Source organism: Physeter macrocephalus, chromosome 16, assembly GCF_002837175.3.
Source record: "Physeter macrocephalus isolate SW-GA chromosome 16, ASM283717v5, whole genome shotgun sequence".
NCBI classification, from domain to species: domain Eukaryota; kingdom Metazoa; phylum Chordata; class Mammalia; order Artiodactyla; family Physeteridae; genus Physeter; species Physeter macrocephalus.
The window spans coordinates 41,296,279-41,314,861 of record NC_041229.1 but is presented as its reverse complement, the minus strand read 5'-3'; the positions used below and the strand labels follow the sequence as shown (position 1 = coordinate 41,314,861).

Here is an 18,583-nt window from a genome sequence, read left to right as displayed (position 1 = left end):
ATGGAAAAGTGAGGCAGCTCAAAGCCTGGGGAGGCTGTGGTCTTAGTAGTCATGCAGAGAAAATTATGTGACCCTTGAGAGAGGTGGCCCTCCATTGACCTGGAAAGATCAATCTTCCAGGGTCTTGACTCTGTTGGCAGAATAAATGCTTCTGTAAAGAGTGAAATCCAAGTCAGGTTGCTGGAAAACTGGAGAACATTAGTCCTTGGGAGTAAACAGGGAGTCTAGCTGTCATGGTATACATGGTGTCATGGTGACTGATGGTCTTGCCACACGTGAATACTTCCTGGAGAAATCAGGTCAAATGGTTCCACCACTGAGAGGTGAAGGTTTCTTCATTCTGTGTTGTGGGCAGGTAGCTGAGAACCCAGCCAGGTTCATACTGTGGGGATGGAGGTCATCCCATCCCTAACAGAGGGGAGCTCAGTTCTTAGTACCAGATACTCAGAGCTGTTCTCCCTGGGTCAGTATCCTGGGAACATCTCAAGGGCAGCTGAAGGGCTCTGTGCAGTGCCCTCTTCCATGAACCATTCTTCTTGGGAGTCGTTTTATTTTATATACTTGCTACTACCCTTCTCAATATAATTGCCCTCGTTGCCTTAGTCCAGTTGCAACCTCAGCATTAATTGACATCTTACTCCTGTCGCTAATCCTTTGTTTGGGAGCCTGTCTTGTGTCTTGTAGGATGTTTACCAGCATCCCTGGCCCGTGCCCACCAAATGCTAGTAGCACCTCTCTCCTCATTGTGACAATGAAAAATGTCTGCAGACACTGCCCAATGTACTCTGGGGACAAAATTGTCCCCAGTTGAGAACCACTGCTCTAATCCCATGTTTTCATAAGACATTTATAGTTTATCCAACAGCAAATATTGGGCACCTGTTACGTGCCAAGCACTAGGTTGGGTGTGGGACAAGAATGATGACCCTAAGAGATGCTCCCTTCCTTCATATAGTTTATAGTCCAGTTGGGAGAGCAGATATTAATCAAATAGTCTTATTAGAATATAATTAAAATGGTAATAACTGTGATGAAAGAAATGTTCTGGGTGCTCTGAGGACCAATAACAAGAAGCCACAGCTAGTCTCGGGGATCGGAGAGATGTGCCTGGAGGGATACAGAAGCTGTGGTGACTGTGAACGCGTTTCCTGTTGGAGATGGGGCTGTGGGAAGAGCTAAACTCAGGGGCACCAGCATGTACAAAGTGCCCGGGGCAGGAGGTGATCTGCCAGGAACAAGAAAAAGGCCAGTGTGGCTAAATGCAGAGTGGTTAGAGATGAGTCCAGAAAAGAAGCGAGGGCCAGATTCAGCAGAACCTTCTCAGGCATGTTAACAGTTTTGGTCTTTATTATCCTGAAGGCACAGGAAATGTGCCCTCAGCGGCACCCTCATTCTCATCAGCCGTGAGTGAACTTTAATCTGTTCCAGCTTCAAAGTCCTGGATTTGAACTCGCTGCATTCTTATAACATTCACTTTCTTTCTTTCTTTCTTTTTTCACTGTCTTTTTGAACCTACTACATTAGACTGCTTTTCCACTTCTGGCTCTCAGGTTCCAAAATGATACGAGGGACCCAAGAAGTGGGGTGAGGGGATGTCCCAGGAAACTACTTCATTAGCCACGCCCACCACTTTGGGTCCTAATTCTTCCAAAATTGTGATGTGCAGCAGTATTGACAGAGATGCAGGAAGTAGCAGTTTAGCATCTCTCAGGGTGACTCCACTGACCAGCCTTGTCCGTGTGTGCTTAGTAGCTATTCTCCAAAGATAGGACCTAACCTTGGCCTTTGGCTCCATTCTAGGGGGCGGAGTTCTTGTCAAGCCAGCCCTGAGGCACTGAGTGTTCACACCTAGTCCTTTTACAAGTGCTTTGGGATAGTAACCCTGCCCAGGACCTAATGCGTTAGGCTAAGGTTGGTTATGCTGAAAATTACCATCTAGGTGCTCCGAGGTTCTTTGACAACTCCTTCCATGTGGATCTACAGAAATGTTACAAATATCTCATCCCTCTCAGGAAATATGTTTTCTTTAGTGAACGTGAAGACCCCACTGACACATGATTCTGCATCCTTGGGCTTCTCAGTTGAGATGGAGGGAAGTTGATGCTCAGCTGTCCTTGATGACCTGTTCTTAGGAAGACTCTGGGTAGTCCTGTGTGGAGATTGAACCTGTGACCTTGGTCTCATTAGCACTGGGTACTAATCCAAGCAATGTCGGTATAAACCCATGAATCGGTAACAAATAACCTTAATGGAGAGTACGGGAGAGCTGAAGGAAGCCAATTTGCATTTATGCCTTGTTTGCTAAGGCACAGTTGTCAGTGATGGCAATGTGAGGAGACGTGACTGACAAGATTTCTGGATTGTCAGCAAACTTCGAGACGCACTTCTTGACCTACAAGTGAGCTGTTTTAAATCCTGGCCATTTTTTCGTTGCTTATTCCCAAATCATCTTCTTTGCCTTCTCCTATATTCTTTACCTCTCACCATAGTGTGTTCATCTTCCATAAGTTAACCTGTTTTTTCATCTCTTCTCCTTTTTGAGTTTATGGGATTGCTGCCTAGAATACCTTTTTTTTTTTTTTTTTTTTTTTTGTGGTATGCGGACCTCCCCCCGCCGCGGCCCCTCCCGCCGCGGAGCACAGGCTCCGGACGCGCAGGCCCAGCGGCCACGGCCCACGGGCCCAGCCGCCCCGCGGCACGCGGGACCCTCCCAAACCGGGGCGCGAACCCGGCCCCCCTGCATCGGCAGGCGGACGCGCAACCACTGCGCCACCAGGGAAGCCCAGAATACCTTTTTTAAAAGAGTCTCACCCATTCCTGGATGTATTGTTTCTTCATTTCTTGCTCACGTATTCTTTTTCCCATCTTCATCTGCCCGTTCCCCAGCCTTCATGAGGTGACACATATAGTATCACGCCATTGTAGAGAGTTGAGCATGTATCTCTTTTCTTATTAGATTCATTTAGCAATGCTGTACTGTGCATAATATTTAGGGATCAGTGCTGCTGCCTTCTTACATTTGCGGGGGGGGGGGGCATTTAGCCAAACACATAGACCTTTCCAGAACTGCCTTCTAGAACTCGTGACCTGCTTTGTCCAGAATAAGACCAGATTCCATGTGTAATTTTGGAAAAATTTGGAGTTGAATGAATTCTCCCAGAAGTCCTCCAATAGTCTTTAGGATGTTTTATCATTTTCACATCTTCCTTTGGTGATTAGGTTCTTTGGGATGAGGGAAACCTGATACCCCCGTTACCTTGTTTTGGTCCCAGAGCTGTGTGTACCTCACCCTTCCTCAGCTCTCCCAAGGATGCACTTCCTAACATTACCATCACTTATCACAGTGGGAAAGGGAGGTACTGAGGGTTGCTCCCCCATATTCTGCTTTCCTGATGCCTGATTTTACTATGCAGAATACTCTTTTCCTTGAAGGAGACCCACTTTTAAAGGGGTACAGCAATTGGGATGGTTCAAAGGATGTTAACTTTTGGAAATAGGACAGATCACAGGGACTTAACACAGCAGTAAATATGGGTTGTGTCAGAACGTACTAAGCTAAGGGCTCAGAGAACACATTTCCCTTCAACTGCATTTTGCCCCCTAACTATTGGAATGAACACTGTTAAAAAGAATTGTGCCATCTGAAACTATTTGGGTTCTTTTTTCTTTCAGGCAGTTATGCAAGAGTAAATGCTATTACTTGGAAAAGGCTCTTTTTTGCTTTTTTTCCCTTCATTTAAAAAAAATCTTGAGCATAAGTGAACACTAATGTATTTACTCTTTGGTTTCTGTCAGAGAAGCCCACCAGAGAAAAATTGAAATCATGCATTTTTCTGGAACATTTTCCCAGACAGCCAAGCATAGAAGCAAATTATATCCACTCCATACATTTTTTTTTTCTCTTACCCCATGATGAATTTCTTTCTCCAGAGGGAAAAGTGATTTTTAAAAGGCTTGAACAACATGCTAATCTTCCTTCTTATAGCCCCTGGTTGAATTACCCCTGAATTTGAAGCATTTACTGATGAAATGATACTTGACATTAACCACTGTTGTATGGAAATATTTCTAGCACCTGGGGAGAAAATAAAGGAGGGTGTTCATAACACTGCCGCTGTGTGGCCTGAATCTTCCATTTTTCTCAGGACCAACTTGAATTACACTTGCTTCATGCTGACTGACTTTTCTGCTGAGACACCACTCTTAGACAATAGAAAGATGTGCACAACTGGAAAAAATGAGAATTTACAGTATTATTATAATGAAAAAGATTGGGTTTGGGTAACATTCTGCTTGACTCGTTGGCAGAACCAACTGGAGGCTTTGGTTTGGGATTTGGTCCTTGTTCAGAATGACAGAAGTTGATATCTTATCCTTGTCCATGAAATACTCTTTTGCTTGTAAAACCCTGCTTAGGCTTGGGGCTCAAGTAGACAAGCAGAATTTTCCAGAGAGGTGTGAAATATGAACTTGGTTTTAGGTTTTGCATCTCAGAATATTTTTAATTTGGCAAACTGCTTTTGATCATTGACTAAGTAAAAACAGATAATAAAAACTATGAAAATATAAGGATGATTATTTAACATTAATAAGGTTCTTCCCCTCATACCAGTCTTTGTAGCTCATAGGACTGTGAAAATTCTCTATTTGCCTTTTTTTTTTTTAATGAGAAAAGAAAATATACAGCACACTATAGAACATTCAGCTTTTTCTTCAGTTGGAGCATGGAGATGTGTTTATATGACAAATATTGAAGCAGTTTCTTCAGGGATAAGTCTCAGCTTAGTTGAAATGAAATGAGAAAACATACCCTGTAATATGGTGAAGAATAATGAACCAGTCTCAAGAATCTTGGGATTAGCCCTCACCTCCAAAGCTTTCCAGGCAGCTGTTTGACCTGTCTGAGCCACAATATCTAGCTGGGACTCAATCAGTGTTTCCCCCACAAAATATTGTTTCTTCTCCTGCCGGTGGTGGTATGGGGAGGGGGTAGGAATGGGGAGGAAATTCATGATCAAATACATTTTAGAAGTAGTGCATATACTATCCCTTGGGATCACAATTTACATAGTATGTCTGTGCATGCAATGAGAATTTCTGAATCCTGACCAAGTACCAAGGAACTTTACTTCTCCTACTGTTAAGTATACAATAAATACAGATTGTGCTTTCCTAGGGCGTTAACAAAGCAGGTCAAATTATTAGAGGTGACTAAGGAAGGGAGATGGGGAAAGTTTATTTTGGAGCATACTAAAGGTTCCAAGAAGTTTTAAATTAAGAAATTTAGATTAGCTTTGTTTAGCTTTGTTCAACCAGCATTTCCTAAAACGTTTTTTAGTTGCACACCTATTTTCATATCGTAGAATGATGTGTCATGGGACACAGTTTTGGAAATGGTGTACTATTTCTCCAAGGTGTCTAGGTTTAATGACTATAATTCCTGATTTGTCCAATGCTCACTTTCATCCTCTCCCTGGAGCATGTTGTGAAGTTACAGTGTACACTGGCTAGACAAGTTTCACTTGACAAAAATTGATTGAAGTTTTGCCTTTTCAAGTTTGATACTGTAAAAGAAGAAGAAACAAGGGAGCTTACTGTCCAGTATGTAATTTACAAACACACATAAGTAACTTTGATACAAGGAAGGCAGTGCTATCAGGAGGTGCATATAGATAAGCTACAGACAGTTTAGGGCAGTGGTTCTCAGAGTACTGGTCGTCCCAAGGCCAGCATCTCCTGCGAACTTGTTAGAAAAGAAATTCTCAGCCCCTACCCCAGATCAACGGATCCAGAATCTCTATGGTGGAGCCCTGCAACGTGAGCTTTAGCAAGTCCTACCATGTTTCCGACATTTGCTAAAGTTTAAGAATCGCAGCTGTAGATGGGGAGCTCACTTTTGGATGGCGGGGGGTACCTCCAGGATTGCTTCATAAAGTATATGGCATTTTAGCTAAATCTAAGAAGATGGAAAATTATAGGCATGAACAAGTAGAGACCTGTATTATAAAGGAAGCAATAGCAACGAGACAAATTCACAGTAGAGATCTGAGGTCTAATTTTAGCTTTTTTACTGGTGAGCTGTGTGACCTTGTCCAAATTACATAACCCTCTTGGTGTGTTTCCTCAACTCTAAAACTGGGTTGTTGGATGAAACAATTTTATGATCCTTGTGTCTGTAAAACTCATTGGGTTTCCTTGCCTCTGGTTTAGTATATCATAATGTCATCTGAGTAATGGCATGACATGAATTATTTGTGATGCAAATGCTTAGTGTATTATCCTGTACACTCTCTAGCTACAATGATTTGTATTAAGAAAACTACACAGTAAACATTTTTTCTACTTTCAGGCAGCCATTAGCATCAGCCAGAGAGTAAAACTTTATTCCCAAGTGTGTCATACAGCCAGTCCATAACTGATTCCAGGAGCAAGGACCCAGAACATAAAGCAGTGCCATGAGGATGGTAATTTAAGCCATATCGAAATATGCTGCTCTGGAAGATAGGGCTCAGCAGTATCTGGCTGTGCTGGGGCTCATCACTGCAAGGAGGAATCCTGCTAGAACCTGTCAGGAATTAAAGGCCAAATCTGAGGAGTAGCTCCCTAATGCAGCTATAGTTTCCTAAGTTTGAAAGTATACACTCAGGAGCCGGGAATGAGTTACAGAGCCTTGGCAAGAACCCTTAGCCTATGTTACCATGCAAAAGACCCCTCCCTGGCTCTGACCCCAACCCATGGCAGGAGCCTGGGTCTGTGGAAAGGTATCTTTCCTATGAGGGATGGACTACCCCATGGATTGTCTTCCTCTTGACCCCTTATCCTCAGCCCAGTTTTCAGTTATTTTCTACTTCGTATCCCTTCTTCTGAACACCTTAATAATTATAGTGCCAGTGCATATTTGTGAAACATTTGCTGTGTGCCAGACACAGTTGTAAGCCTGTTTCATGAGAGTGGGAACTGGTATAATCCCTGTTTTAAAGATAAGGAAACTGAGACTTAAAAAGCTTTAAGTGTTACCCCAAGGTCACCCAGCCAGTAAGTGGCAAACCTCTATTCAAGGCAGATATCTCTGACCTTTGGGTCTCATGGAGTGATCCTTTGCTTTTAGTAAAGAAGACATCCTTTCCTTTCCCTTCGATGTGGCGTCTCTTGTTGGAAAAAAAAAAATGTCAGCGCAGGTTGTAAATTTCCTCCATTATCCCTCTCTTGTGACTCACAGATTTTGCCCTCTCTAAAAACTGCCTTAGTTAATGATATTAATAGCCAGCAGTTGTATACTTAGCACGTGCCATGGACTATTTTAGGTGCTTTATGTTTATTAACTCAAATCCGATTGGGTAGGCAGTATCATTCTCATTGTGTAGTCGAAGAAACTGAGGCACAGACAGGTTAAATAGCTTGCCCGAGGTCACACAGCTACTAAAGAGCAGTGCTAGGGACGTCCCTGGTGGCGCAGTGGTTAAGAATCCACCTGCCAATGCAGGGGACACGGGTTCGAGCCCTGGTCTGGGAAGATCCCACATGCGGCGGAGCAACTAAGCCCGTGCGCCACGACTACTGAGCCTGCGCTCTAGAGCCCGCGAGCTACAACTGCTGAGCCCGCCTGCCACAACTACTGAAGCCCGCATGCTTAGAGCCCATGCTCCACAACAAGAGCAGCCACCGCAATGAGAAGCCTGCGCACCGCAATGAAGAGTAGCCCCCGCTCTCCGCAACTAGAGAAAGCCCGTGTGTAGCAACGAAGACCCAACACAGCCATAAATAAATAAATAAAAAATAATAAAGAGCAGTGCTGGGATTCAAACCCAGACAGTCATGCACCAGAGTGTGTGTTCTAGAACCAGTGTACACAGGGCGTTTGTGTAGGTTTCAGACACAGTCACAGCACACCTGAGCCGTGACTGACCTTCCCTTTGCAGTTCGAACATAAGGCATCTTCGTCAAGGATGCCTGTAAAGGGGCGGCCCTTCAGAGACTGACTTTGTTCTTTGTTTCACAGGCTGTCATAGCACGTTCCCCAAGCATCATCTCTGGCTTACAAAACCCTTTGAAAATCTGTAAGTTACGAAGAGATGGAGTAAAAATAGAATGCTTTTCTAAGATGCTGTTTCTACTGTTCAGATATCCCAGCTGTTTAAAAAGGCCAGCTTACTGATGGCAAAATACAGCTTCCCTAGGTTACCTAAGCAAGTAGAGGCACTCCAGGACTCCACTGAGTCAAGACAGTCCTAGAGAGGTGGCCTTGTAAGAGTGTTCATTGCCCTGAGGTCTGTGGTATTTTTTCATCCCTGGAAAGAAAATCCGCATGCCCTTCTACATCCCAGGCTAAGATCCCCTCCATCTGAGTGGGCAGGGCCGGATGGTGAGGCACGCTGGACTGCTTCTGGAAAATAAATGTCTTGAAGATTGATGACTTGATGATCTCTTTGGAGATTATATCAAAAATTATTGATTATGTTACTACGTCGTAGAAAATAGGCTCCGAGGTTGGGAACTAAGTGCTTTCTTTAAAATAATCCAGAAGCAGTAAAATAAATCAATGTGCAGAGCTTCTCAAACACCATCACTATCATATTGGCTTCAGAAATAGCTTGGCTTCAATGTGGAAAAAGCAGGACTCTTTTTTTAAAGAAAACATCTTAACAGTCATCTTGGCATACTAAAAAAAGGAAGCCAAAAACTAATTCTAGTACTTACTTTGCAGAATTTTAAAGAATTTCTCACTTCTAGCACTTGTTTATTTTCTAAATTGATGGAGAAAACGTCAAGGTTTTGAAATAATTTGTGCCATATAGGACTTTTTTTTTTTTTTTTTTTTTTTTTTTTTTTTCAAAAATAAAGATACCAAAACCTCATGAGGTATTTTTTTGGTTTTAACAACTGAAGCCAACAAGCTCAGTCCTGCTCAGGTGTTTTGGAGTTAAATCCAAATTTCAGAGCACAATAATACAATTCCATTTCAGCGTGGTTTGAAGTCTTTTCATTTGCATTTAAGACCATTGATTCTGCTTTATAAGAAAAGTATTCCAGCAGTGTATCTTGCTGAAAGAAAAACTCAGTATGCAAAAGTACTGATTTTCACATCGTTAACTTGAATGATGTTTTTCATATTATGATAGCATTCTGTGTTTTGAAGGATTGACCAGAAGGTTTTGTAAAAGTAACTGTCCCCCAGGGCACTTCAGTGTTTACTTATAAACAATCAACTACTTAGAGGAGGCAGTAACACCAGGGAGACTAATAAGATGTCAGAAAACAAAGATGGCTGCAAAATGTTGATAAACCACAGAGCTAAAATTGTAATATAACTCAAAGGAAAACTAATTCAATTGATACACATTTCCATTTGGTATCAGCTCGAACCTGGGAGATCTGAGACCTCCTGTTAGGGAATCTTTTCCTCTTTATGGGCCTCAGTTTCCACATCTGTAAACTCAAGAGATTGAAACAGATGTTCTTTAAGGCTCCTATGAATCAGTATAATTTCTTGATTCTGTTTCCTGAAGTAAGATGTGCTTATCTTGGGGATTTGGAAACTGAGCATGTTAAAGTCTTCTGGGCCTCTGTTTACTTCTGTACCTTAATATTCTGTTCAGCAAACCAGTATTGTATGCCTCCTACGTGGTATGTGGTTGGTGGTACATGCCGGACTGCATGCTGGGAATAGAGTGGTGCCCAAGTTCGGCTCAGCCCATCAGGTTTCCTTCAATCAGGGCTTAGGGTGGGGATGGGGGACAGACTAAGAAAACTTCAGTTGAACTGAATTTACCATTGGAATGGTTTTCTTCTCTGGTGACCAGAGTCTAGACTCGTTGGGCTAAGTATTGGTGAAACCACAGGAGTGCCCTGGGTGTAGACTTATGAGTGGGAAACGAGGCAGAAACTTGCTTTGAAAAAAAAAAAAAAGAAAGAAAAAGAAACTTGCTTTGTATTTCCCTGGAGATGCTGGGAGTAACCTGTTTGCTACCTTAAGAGAGTGCACATGCCTTCGGTCATCCTCTTATAAAAACCTTGTCTCCTTCCACTGTGTTCATAGTGAACCTAAAAATACCTCTTCTGCTTTGGAGCATTCTCAGATGATGAAATAAAAGAATCTCATGAGTCATACAGGTTCTTATCAAAGCTTCTGCTGGTTTCTATCTGTGGTCTCTACAGAGGGCTCTGTCACTCCCATCTTTCAGCTGAGTGTCCTCCACAGAGAGGGACCTCCAATCGCACTGGTCCCCTGGCGTTCACTCTCCTGAACCTTCTGCATCCAAGCTGCTGCTTCGCACGCAACTTAGCACATGGGGCATTTCCAAAGGACAGCCAGCCAGAGGAACTGCATGTGAAATTAACTTCTTTTATAAAAAGTCATCTCATCTTTCTGCTTTTCATTTTTATTGTCTATTCTGCTTACAAAATCCGTATAGTAAACTGTACTCTTTCTACCCACCTACTCAGTGTTTCCTTGGTACTTCACCAGGTGACAGCAGCAAGGCATATTTCCTCCTCAGTTGGAACCAAGCAAATGCAGGCCCTGAATTTCACTTATGAGAGTCTCCTGTAAGGCAGAGTTGGGGGGAAAAAATGAGAAAATGTGTGGGGTGTGGAGAGAGTCTGCTACTAGGAAAATGAGGTTTGATGTTCTCATCTAAAAAAGGGTATAATAGCATGTGCCTTGCCAACCTTGGATATTTTTATAAACTACAAAGATATCTTTGTAGATGCTAAACTTCCATAGGGGATTTTTTAGCTTGCAGCCAGTGATTGCAACTAGTTTAAACCCAGAATGTAGATCAAATAGAGAGGATGTGTGGGTTTTATGTTTTTCCATCAATGATAAATACTAACTAGTTCAACAGAATGAAATTATGTCATATGTGCTTCTAGGGAACCTTGATTATTTCATTCTTGCTTATAGATAATTTAGGAAGAATGGTGGTGTGATAGGAAAAAGCATGGCTTTTAGAGCAAGAAAGACCAGGGTTTGAGATCCTGCTCTGCTACTTACCAGCCGGGAGACATTGGTTGGGCCAGTGTTCCAACCAAGTGGGTTAACTTTTCTAACTTTCAGTTTTCTAACGTGGAGTTGGGTGAAATCATACTTAGGGTGTTGTGAGGATTAAATGTAACAAAAGGGCTAAGTCACAGTGTGCCGGCTAAAGGATTCATTTCCTATCTCCTCTTCTCTCCCATTCTGTTTCCTATAGAAGAGACGGAGAGAGGAAATGGGAAGGTCCGGTGAATATTTCTTGGTGGAAGACGAATACATTTGGTTGTTCTAAAAATCTGAGCCATCATGGTATAAATAGACTTAGCTCTTCCCTGTTAAATAGCATTTCCCCTCTCTATTTTTAAAGCACTTGACAGATTTTAGAGTTAAAATAGGAAAATGTTTTGATAATCTACATAGTCATAGAGCTCTGGTGACTTGGAAATTTAATAGTGGCTGATAAAACTAATTGGAAGTAATTCCTTCAGTTACTCTTAAGAAAATAAATCTCTTGTCATTGTTTTTTTTTTTTTTTTTTTTTTTTTTGGCGGTACGCGGGCCTCTCAGTGTTGTGGCCTCTCCCGTTGCGGAGCACAGGCTCCGGACGCGCAGGCCCAGCGGCCATGGCTCACCGGCCCAGCCGCTCCGCGGCATGTGGGGTCTTCCCTGACCGGGGCACAAACCCGTGTCCCCTGCATCGGCAGGCGGACTCTCAACCACCGTGCCACCAGGAAAACCCTCTTGTCATTCTTTAAATTTTTCTTGCACAAAATCTTTCTTACCTCGCTTGTCCTTAGTGGCACAGTCCACTTGTGAATATCCCTCAGCGCATGCGCATGCAACTCCTTAGGGATGGTCCTTCCTGCTTTGTTACATGATTTGTTCATCCTCATGGTAGTAGATTATGCCTTAATCTTGATCAGTTTAAAAGTCAACACAACAGAAGATGGTGATACCTTGAAAACATTTCTTTAAAGATCATAGTTATAAAAGTAATTACACAACCATAGATGAACAATGTTAACTGAAGAAATATTAGAAAATTCAAAGATGCCCTCAAACCCACAACACAGTTAATTCATTTTAAATGTAAAAATGCAGTTGTATATATAAATGTTTAAATAGTAATAGAATGATATCATATATACATACTGTTTTATGATTTTTTTTATTTAGCATTACATCTTAACTTCATCGGAAAATATACATCTTTTTATCATTATTTATTTTTTTAATCATTATTTTTAGTGGCTTCATATACTTTGTCTTATGAAATGTGCCACAAATTAATTGCTTCTCTATTGATAAGCAGTTAATATCGTTTCAATCTTTTGTATTTTAAACTGTGCTCTAAATGTACAATTGTCTAATTATTTCCGTAGGATAATTGCCTAGAAGGTAATTTTATGTCAGAGGTAAATGCACTTTTTAAGGCTTCCAGAACATATTTCTAAATTGACCTTCAGAATGCAAGAAATCTTCTACCAATGAACAATGCTATCAGCAGTGTAAAAGTGTCATTTAAAAAAAATCAAGTAAGATAAATTTAAATCCTAGTGGTTTTGAATTCCTTGTCATCTAGTAGTGGTAAGGATTCTAATTTTTTTCTCATATTGATGTTTTAGTAAAAAGATTTTATAATAAAGTTTTTAAAAAGCACTCTTTCATAACAGTTATTTCCTGTTCCTTCTCCCATGTTCCTCTAGGTTAATGTATCTTTTCTCTCTCTCTTTTTCCCCCTCCAGGATGGAAGTATGATGTGATGGATATGACTATGGGGTACTGTGTAGGTACACGGCCTCCCTCTTGCCTCATCCTCCTGCTTCTCAAGCTTTTGGCCACTGTCTCTCAGGGGCTGCCGGGGACCGGGCCCCTTGGTTTCCACTTCACACATTCCATTTATAATGCTACCGTGTATGAGAACTCGGCAGCAAGGACCTACGTCAACAGCCAGAGTAGAATGGGCATCACCTTGATAGATCTGTCCTGGGACATCAAATACAGAATAGTGTCTGGAGATGAAGAAGGCTTTTTCAAAGCAGAGGAAGTCATCATTGCAGATTTCTGTTTTCTCAGAATAAGAACTAAAGGTGGCAATTCTGCCATATTGAATAGGGAAATTCAGGACAATTATTTATTGATAGTAAAAGGTTCTGTTCGAGGAGAAGATTTGGAAGCATGGACTAAAGTGAGCGTACAGGTTTTAGATATGAATGATCTGAGACCCTTATTTTCACCCACAACCTACTCTGTTACAATCACAGAAAGCACACCTTTAAGGACTAGTGTTGCCCAGGTGACAGCAACAGATGCAGATATCGGTTCCAATGGAGAATTCTACTACTACTTTAAGAACAAAGTTGATCTCTTTTCAGTTCACCCCACGAGTGGTGTCATCTCTTTAAGTGGACGATTAAATTATGATGAAAAGAATAGGTATGATCTGGAAATTTTGGCTGTGGACCGGGGGATGAAGCTCTATGGAAACAATGGAGTGAGCAGTACTGCAAAGCTTTACGTTCACGTTGAACGAATTAATGAGCACGCTCCAACTCTCCACGTGGTCACTCATGTTCCTTTCTCACTGGACAAAGAGCCCATATATGCGCTGGTGACAGTGGATGACCTAGATGAAGGAGCCAATGGAGAGATTGAGTCTGTTTCCATTGTGGCTGGGGATCCTTTAGATCAGTTCTTCCTGGCTAAGGAAGGAAAGTGGATGAATGAGTACAGGATTAAGGAGAAGAAGCAGGTAGACTGGGAGAGCTTTCCCTATGGCTACAATCTCACTCTTCAAGCCAAAGACAAGGGGTCACCTCAGAAATTTTCAGCAGTAAAGATAGTCCACATTGCCAACCCCAAAAGAGACACTGTCCCAGTTAGGTTTGAAAAAGAAAAGTACGATGTGAGCATTAGTGAATTTTCCCCTCCTGGTGTCGTGGTTGCTATAGTAAAATTAAGTCCCGAACCTCTAGATGTGGAATACAAATTATCCCCTGGAGAGGATGCACAGTACTTCAAAATTAATCCTCGGTCAGGTCTGATCGTCACAGCACAGGCACTGAATACCATTAAGAAGGAGGTTTATAAACTGGGGGTGACAAATAAAGAAGGAGATTTAAAAGCACAAGTCACCATCAGCATAGAAGATGCGAATGATCACACCCCAGAATTTCAGCAGCCACTGTATGATGCTTTTGTGAATGAAAGTGTTCCAGCGGGAACAAGCGTTTTGACAGTTTCAGCTTCTGATAAGGATAAAGGAGAAAATGGGTACATCACCTATAGTATTGCCAGCTTGAATTTGTTGCCATTTGCCATTAACCAGTTTACAGGTGTTATTAGCACAACTGAAGAATTGGATTTTGAATCCTCGCCAGAAACATACAGGTTCATCGTCAGAGCCTCTGACTGGGGTTCGCCGTACCGCCATGAAAGTGAGGTCAATGTGACTATTCGAATAGGAAATGTCAATGACAACAGCCCTCTCTTTGAAAAAGTGGCTTGCCAGGGAATTATTTCCTATGACTTTCCAGTTGGGGGCCATATTACAGCTGTCTCAGCGATCGATATCGATGAACTGGAACTTGTAAAGTACAAAATCATCTCTGGAAATGAACTTGGTTTCTTTTATTTAAACCCAGACTCTGGTGTTTTGCAGCTTAAAAAGTCACTGATGAATCCTGGCATTAAAAATGGAAATTTTGCCCTTAGGATTACAGCCACCGATGGGGAGAATTTTGCGGACCCTATGTCTGTTAACATTTCAGTCCTGCATGGGAAGGTGTCTTCAAAGAACTTCAGTTGCCGAGAAACTCGTGTGGCTCAGAAGCTGGCAGAGAAACTACTCATTAAGGCCAAAGCAAATGGGAAGCTGAATCTGGAAGATGGATTTCTTGACTTTTATTCAGTTAATAGGCAGGGGCCACATTTTGACAAGTCATTTCCTTCTGATGTGGCCGTGAAGGAGAACCTGCCAGTTGGTGCTAACATCCTGAAGATTAAAGCCTATGATGCCGACTCTGGCTTCAATGGAAAGGTGCTATTTACAATATCCGATGGGAATACGGATAGTTGTTTTAATATTGATATGGAGACCGGGCAGCTTCAAGTCCTTATGCCCATGGATCGAGAACACAGAGACCTCTATCTCCTTAATATCACTATCTATGACTTAGGTAATCCACAAAAGTCCTCGTGGAGGTTGCTCACCATCAATGTGGAGGATGCTAATGACAATAGCCCGATTTTTCTTCAAGACAGTTACTCAGTTAACATTCTTGAAAGTTCAAGTATCGGCACTGAGATTATTCAAGTGGAAGCCAGAGACAAAGACTTGGGTTCTAATGGTGAAGTGACTTACTCAGTCTTGACAGATACACAGCAGTTTGCCGTCAATAGCTCCACTGGAATCGTGTATGTAGCTGATCAATTGGACCGGGAATCCAAAGCAAACTACTCTTTAAAAATAGAAGCCAGAGACAAGGCAGAAAGTGGCCAGCAGCTGTTTTCGGTTGTCACCCTGAAGGTTTTCTTGGATGATGTCAACGACTGCTCACCGGCTTTCATTCCCAGTAGCTATAGTGTGAAGGTTCTTGAAGATCTCCCCATTGGCACTGTCATTGCTTGGCTGGAGACCCATGACCCAGACCTGGGACTGGGGGGTCAAGTGCGCTATTCTTTGGTCAATGATTATAATGGGAGATTTGAAATAGATAGAGCAAGTGGCACCATCCGCCTGAGCAAAGAGCTCGACTATGAAAAGCAACAGTTCTATAACCTCACCGTTCGGGCCAAAGACAAAGGGCGGCCTGTCTCTCTGTCATCCGTTTCCTTTGTTGAGGTGGAAGTGGTGGACGTCAATGAAAACCTCCATACTCCCTATTTCCCAGACTTTGCTGTTGTCGGATCTGTAAAAGAGAACTCACGGATTGGAGCAAGTGTGCTGCAGGTTATTGCCCATGATGAGGACTCCGGGAGGGACGGAGAGATCCAGTACTCCATCAGGGATGGCAGTGGTCTTGGAAGGTTCAACATAGATGACGAGAGTGGTAAGTTTCATATTTTGTGCCAGAATTGTTGTTTCTCTTCTCATGAATTGTCAACATTGGAAAAGTGAATGGCTGTTCTTGCACTCAAACGGAATGACAAATGAGGTTGCATTTGGTGCAGAGGTGATGCAAGTAAAAGCTTTTCCGTAGAATGCATTGACTTGTAAGAAGACCTGTTTATACAGTGATAGCCAGTGGTTTTCAGTGGGAGTCCCTGGTTTTTGTTTTTCTTGTTCAGCATTGCCATCACCAGGTTATCTTTCAATAAGTGTAAATAATTGTCACCTCTGTTGAGTGCACTTCACCTTCACTAAATAAAGTTAATTACATTTGAATTGGCTTTAAATTAGAAGTGTGAAATGGGTTTTCAAATGGATCTTATATACCAGTCTTTCCCTTTATAGTAAGGCTTTTCTAAAGTGATATTGCATTAGTTGCTTGGTCTCTTGTGTTTCCCAGGCACATCTGGCCCTTGAATGACAGGCATTTGCACTGTATCGGCCCCATTAATGCATGGAGGCAACCTTCTACAAATGTTTTCATGATAGACTAGAGGAGGCATGTTGTGGCTTTTATTTATTTAAAAAATGGTTTTAAGATTTTATCTGTAAGGATTTACCTTTTACAGAAACACTTTAAAATATGGGACAAAACAGTCCCAATATTTTTGTTGTCCCCTACCTGTTTATTTATACACTGTCATAGATACAGATATAGATTTTATTTCTATTCTTATTATTGTCATTATTTGCCTTTAAATGTACAGGTGCTTGGACACCTGCTTGTGTGTGTGTTCCTTGATCAACACAGTGCCTTTTTCTAGTCTTCTCTAGATTGTACACATCTCAAGACAGGGGCTGTCTTTATTCCTGTGTGAATGGTACTATTAGCATTTTACAGTTTGGGGGCACATTTGTATCCAGTAAATCATTTTCTACAACACTCACAGGGTGTTTTGTTCCCAGGAATGATGATGATGATGATGGGGAAGAAAACAGATAGTGGGAAGGTGTCATCTTAGGGATACTAGTTGTACATTAATTATATTAGAAAAAGGGTTTGAGAAAGTATTAAATATTGGATAGGAGTTACAAAACTATGTATACTGCCAAAAATTTAAACTGTAAATTGTAAATTTTTGGTATAAATGGTTTCTCATTTTGGCTGGTGTAAATTGTAAAATTGATCTCCATAGCCATAATGAAGGAAAAGGTAAATGTCAAGAAAACTGGGTTCTGATGTAGCGATATACTCTATCTTATTATATATAACTTGTCATTTGATTAGAATATATTTTTACCTTTGAAGTACAAAATGAGAAAGAAAAAGCAGTAACCTTTACTGGGTGTCTATTCTATGCTAATACTTTACTATTAATAATAATGACTTCATTGAGTACTTGTAATAGACAACACACCATATGAAGGCTTTTAGAGTCAGGTCTTATTTAATTCTCCCAACAGCCCCTCCAAAACTAATACTCATCAACTCATGAACTGATGTTCAGAGAAGATACATAACTTGGAGCCTGGTTTCAAGTTTAGCTCTGAGTAACTGCAGTATACACTGCTGTCTCCCATCTAAAGACAAGTATGGGCTTCCTTGCATGTTCCTAGATACACATGAATTTGGTGTTGATCTAAAATCTTTAAGGCAATAAAGTGTTAAACGGGTTTCAAAGTCCTTACAATCCTGGGCTTGTTGGCTGATGGCACCAGCCATTAATCACCTTCCTTCTTCCTCACAGTCCCACTGTTTGTGTGGCTCTTCAGTGTGAGAAACTTACCTTTGGGACTCAGGTGGATGTAGGTAGGTAGGTCAACAGGAAGGTGTCAGGCTGAATCATTAACAACTGCAACCTTCATGACTACATCAAGCCACAATGAGTTGTTTTCATTAGTTTCATCTTGGTGTAGCTTGATGCAGGGAAGAGCGGGAGCAATTTGGTGAGAGTGGCCTAGATTTTCCATGTTTGTACCATGCTATTTTGTTCTCATCTTGTGTGTTATTTCAGAAAATGTGTGTATAGTCATCTGATGATGTAGCTGCTTTTATAATTCTTTACATAAATAGGAATTATTTTTACTAAAGTACAGTTGATTTACAATGTTGTATTAGTTTCAGGTGTACAGCAAAGCAATTCAGCTATATATATGTGTGTGTGTGTATGTATATATGTGTGTGTATATATATACATATTCCTTTTCAGATCCTTTTGCATTATAGGTTATTTGAAGATATTGAGTATAGTTCCCTGTTCTATACAGTAGGTCCTTGTTGTTTATCTACTTTATATATAATAGTGTGTATCTGTTAATCCCAAACTCCTAATTTATCCCTACTCCCTTTCCCCTTTGGTAACCATAAGTTTGTTTCCTATGTCTATGAGTTTGTTTCTGTTTTGTAAATAAGTTGATTTTGTTTTTCTTTAGATTTCACATATACATGATATCATAGGATATTTGTCTTTGTCTGACTTACTTCACTTAGTATGATAATCTCTAGGTCCATCCATGTTGCTGCAAATGGCTTTATTTTGTTCTTTTTTATGGTTGAG

The 18,583-nt window shown here is 41.3% G+C and overlaps 1 protein-coding gene across 4 annotated transcripts in view; it reads left to right on the top strand.

Moving 5' to 3' along the window:
* The first annotated feature begins 12,737 nt into the window (after positions 1-12,737).
* FAT3 (FAT atypical cadherin 3) overlaps positions 12,738-18,583 on the top strand; it is a 583,627-nt gene continuing 577,781 nt past the window's right edge. For all 4 annotated transcript variants that reach the window (XM_055091680.1, XM_055091681.1, XM_028501477.2 and 1 more), the window contains exon 1: positions 12,738-16,026. In XM_055091680.1, coding sequence (XP_054947655.1) covers positions 12,738-16,026 — 3,289 coding nt within the window. The remainder of the gene's footprint in view (positions 16,027-18,583) is intronic.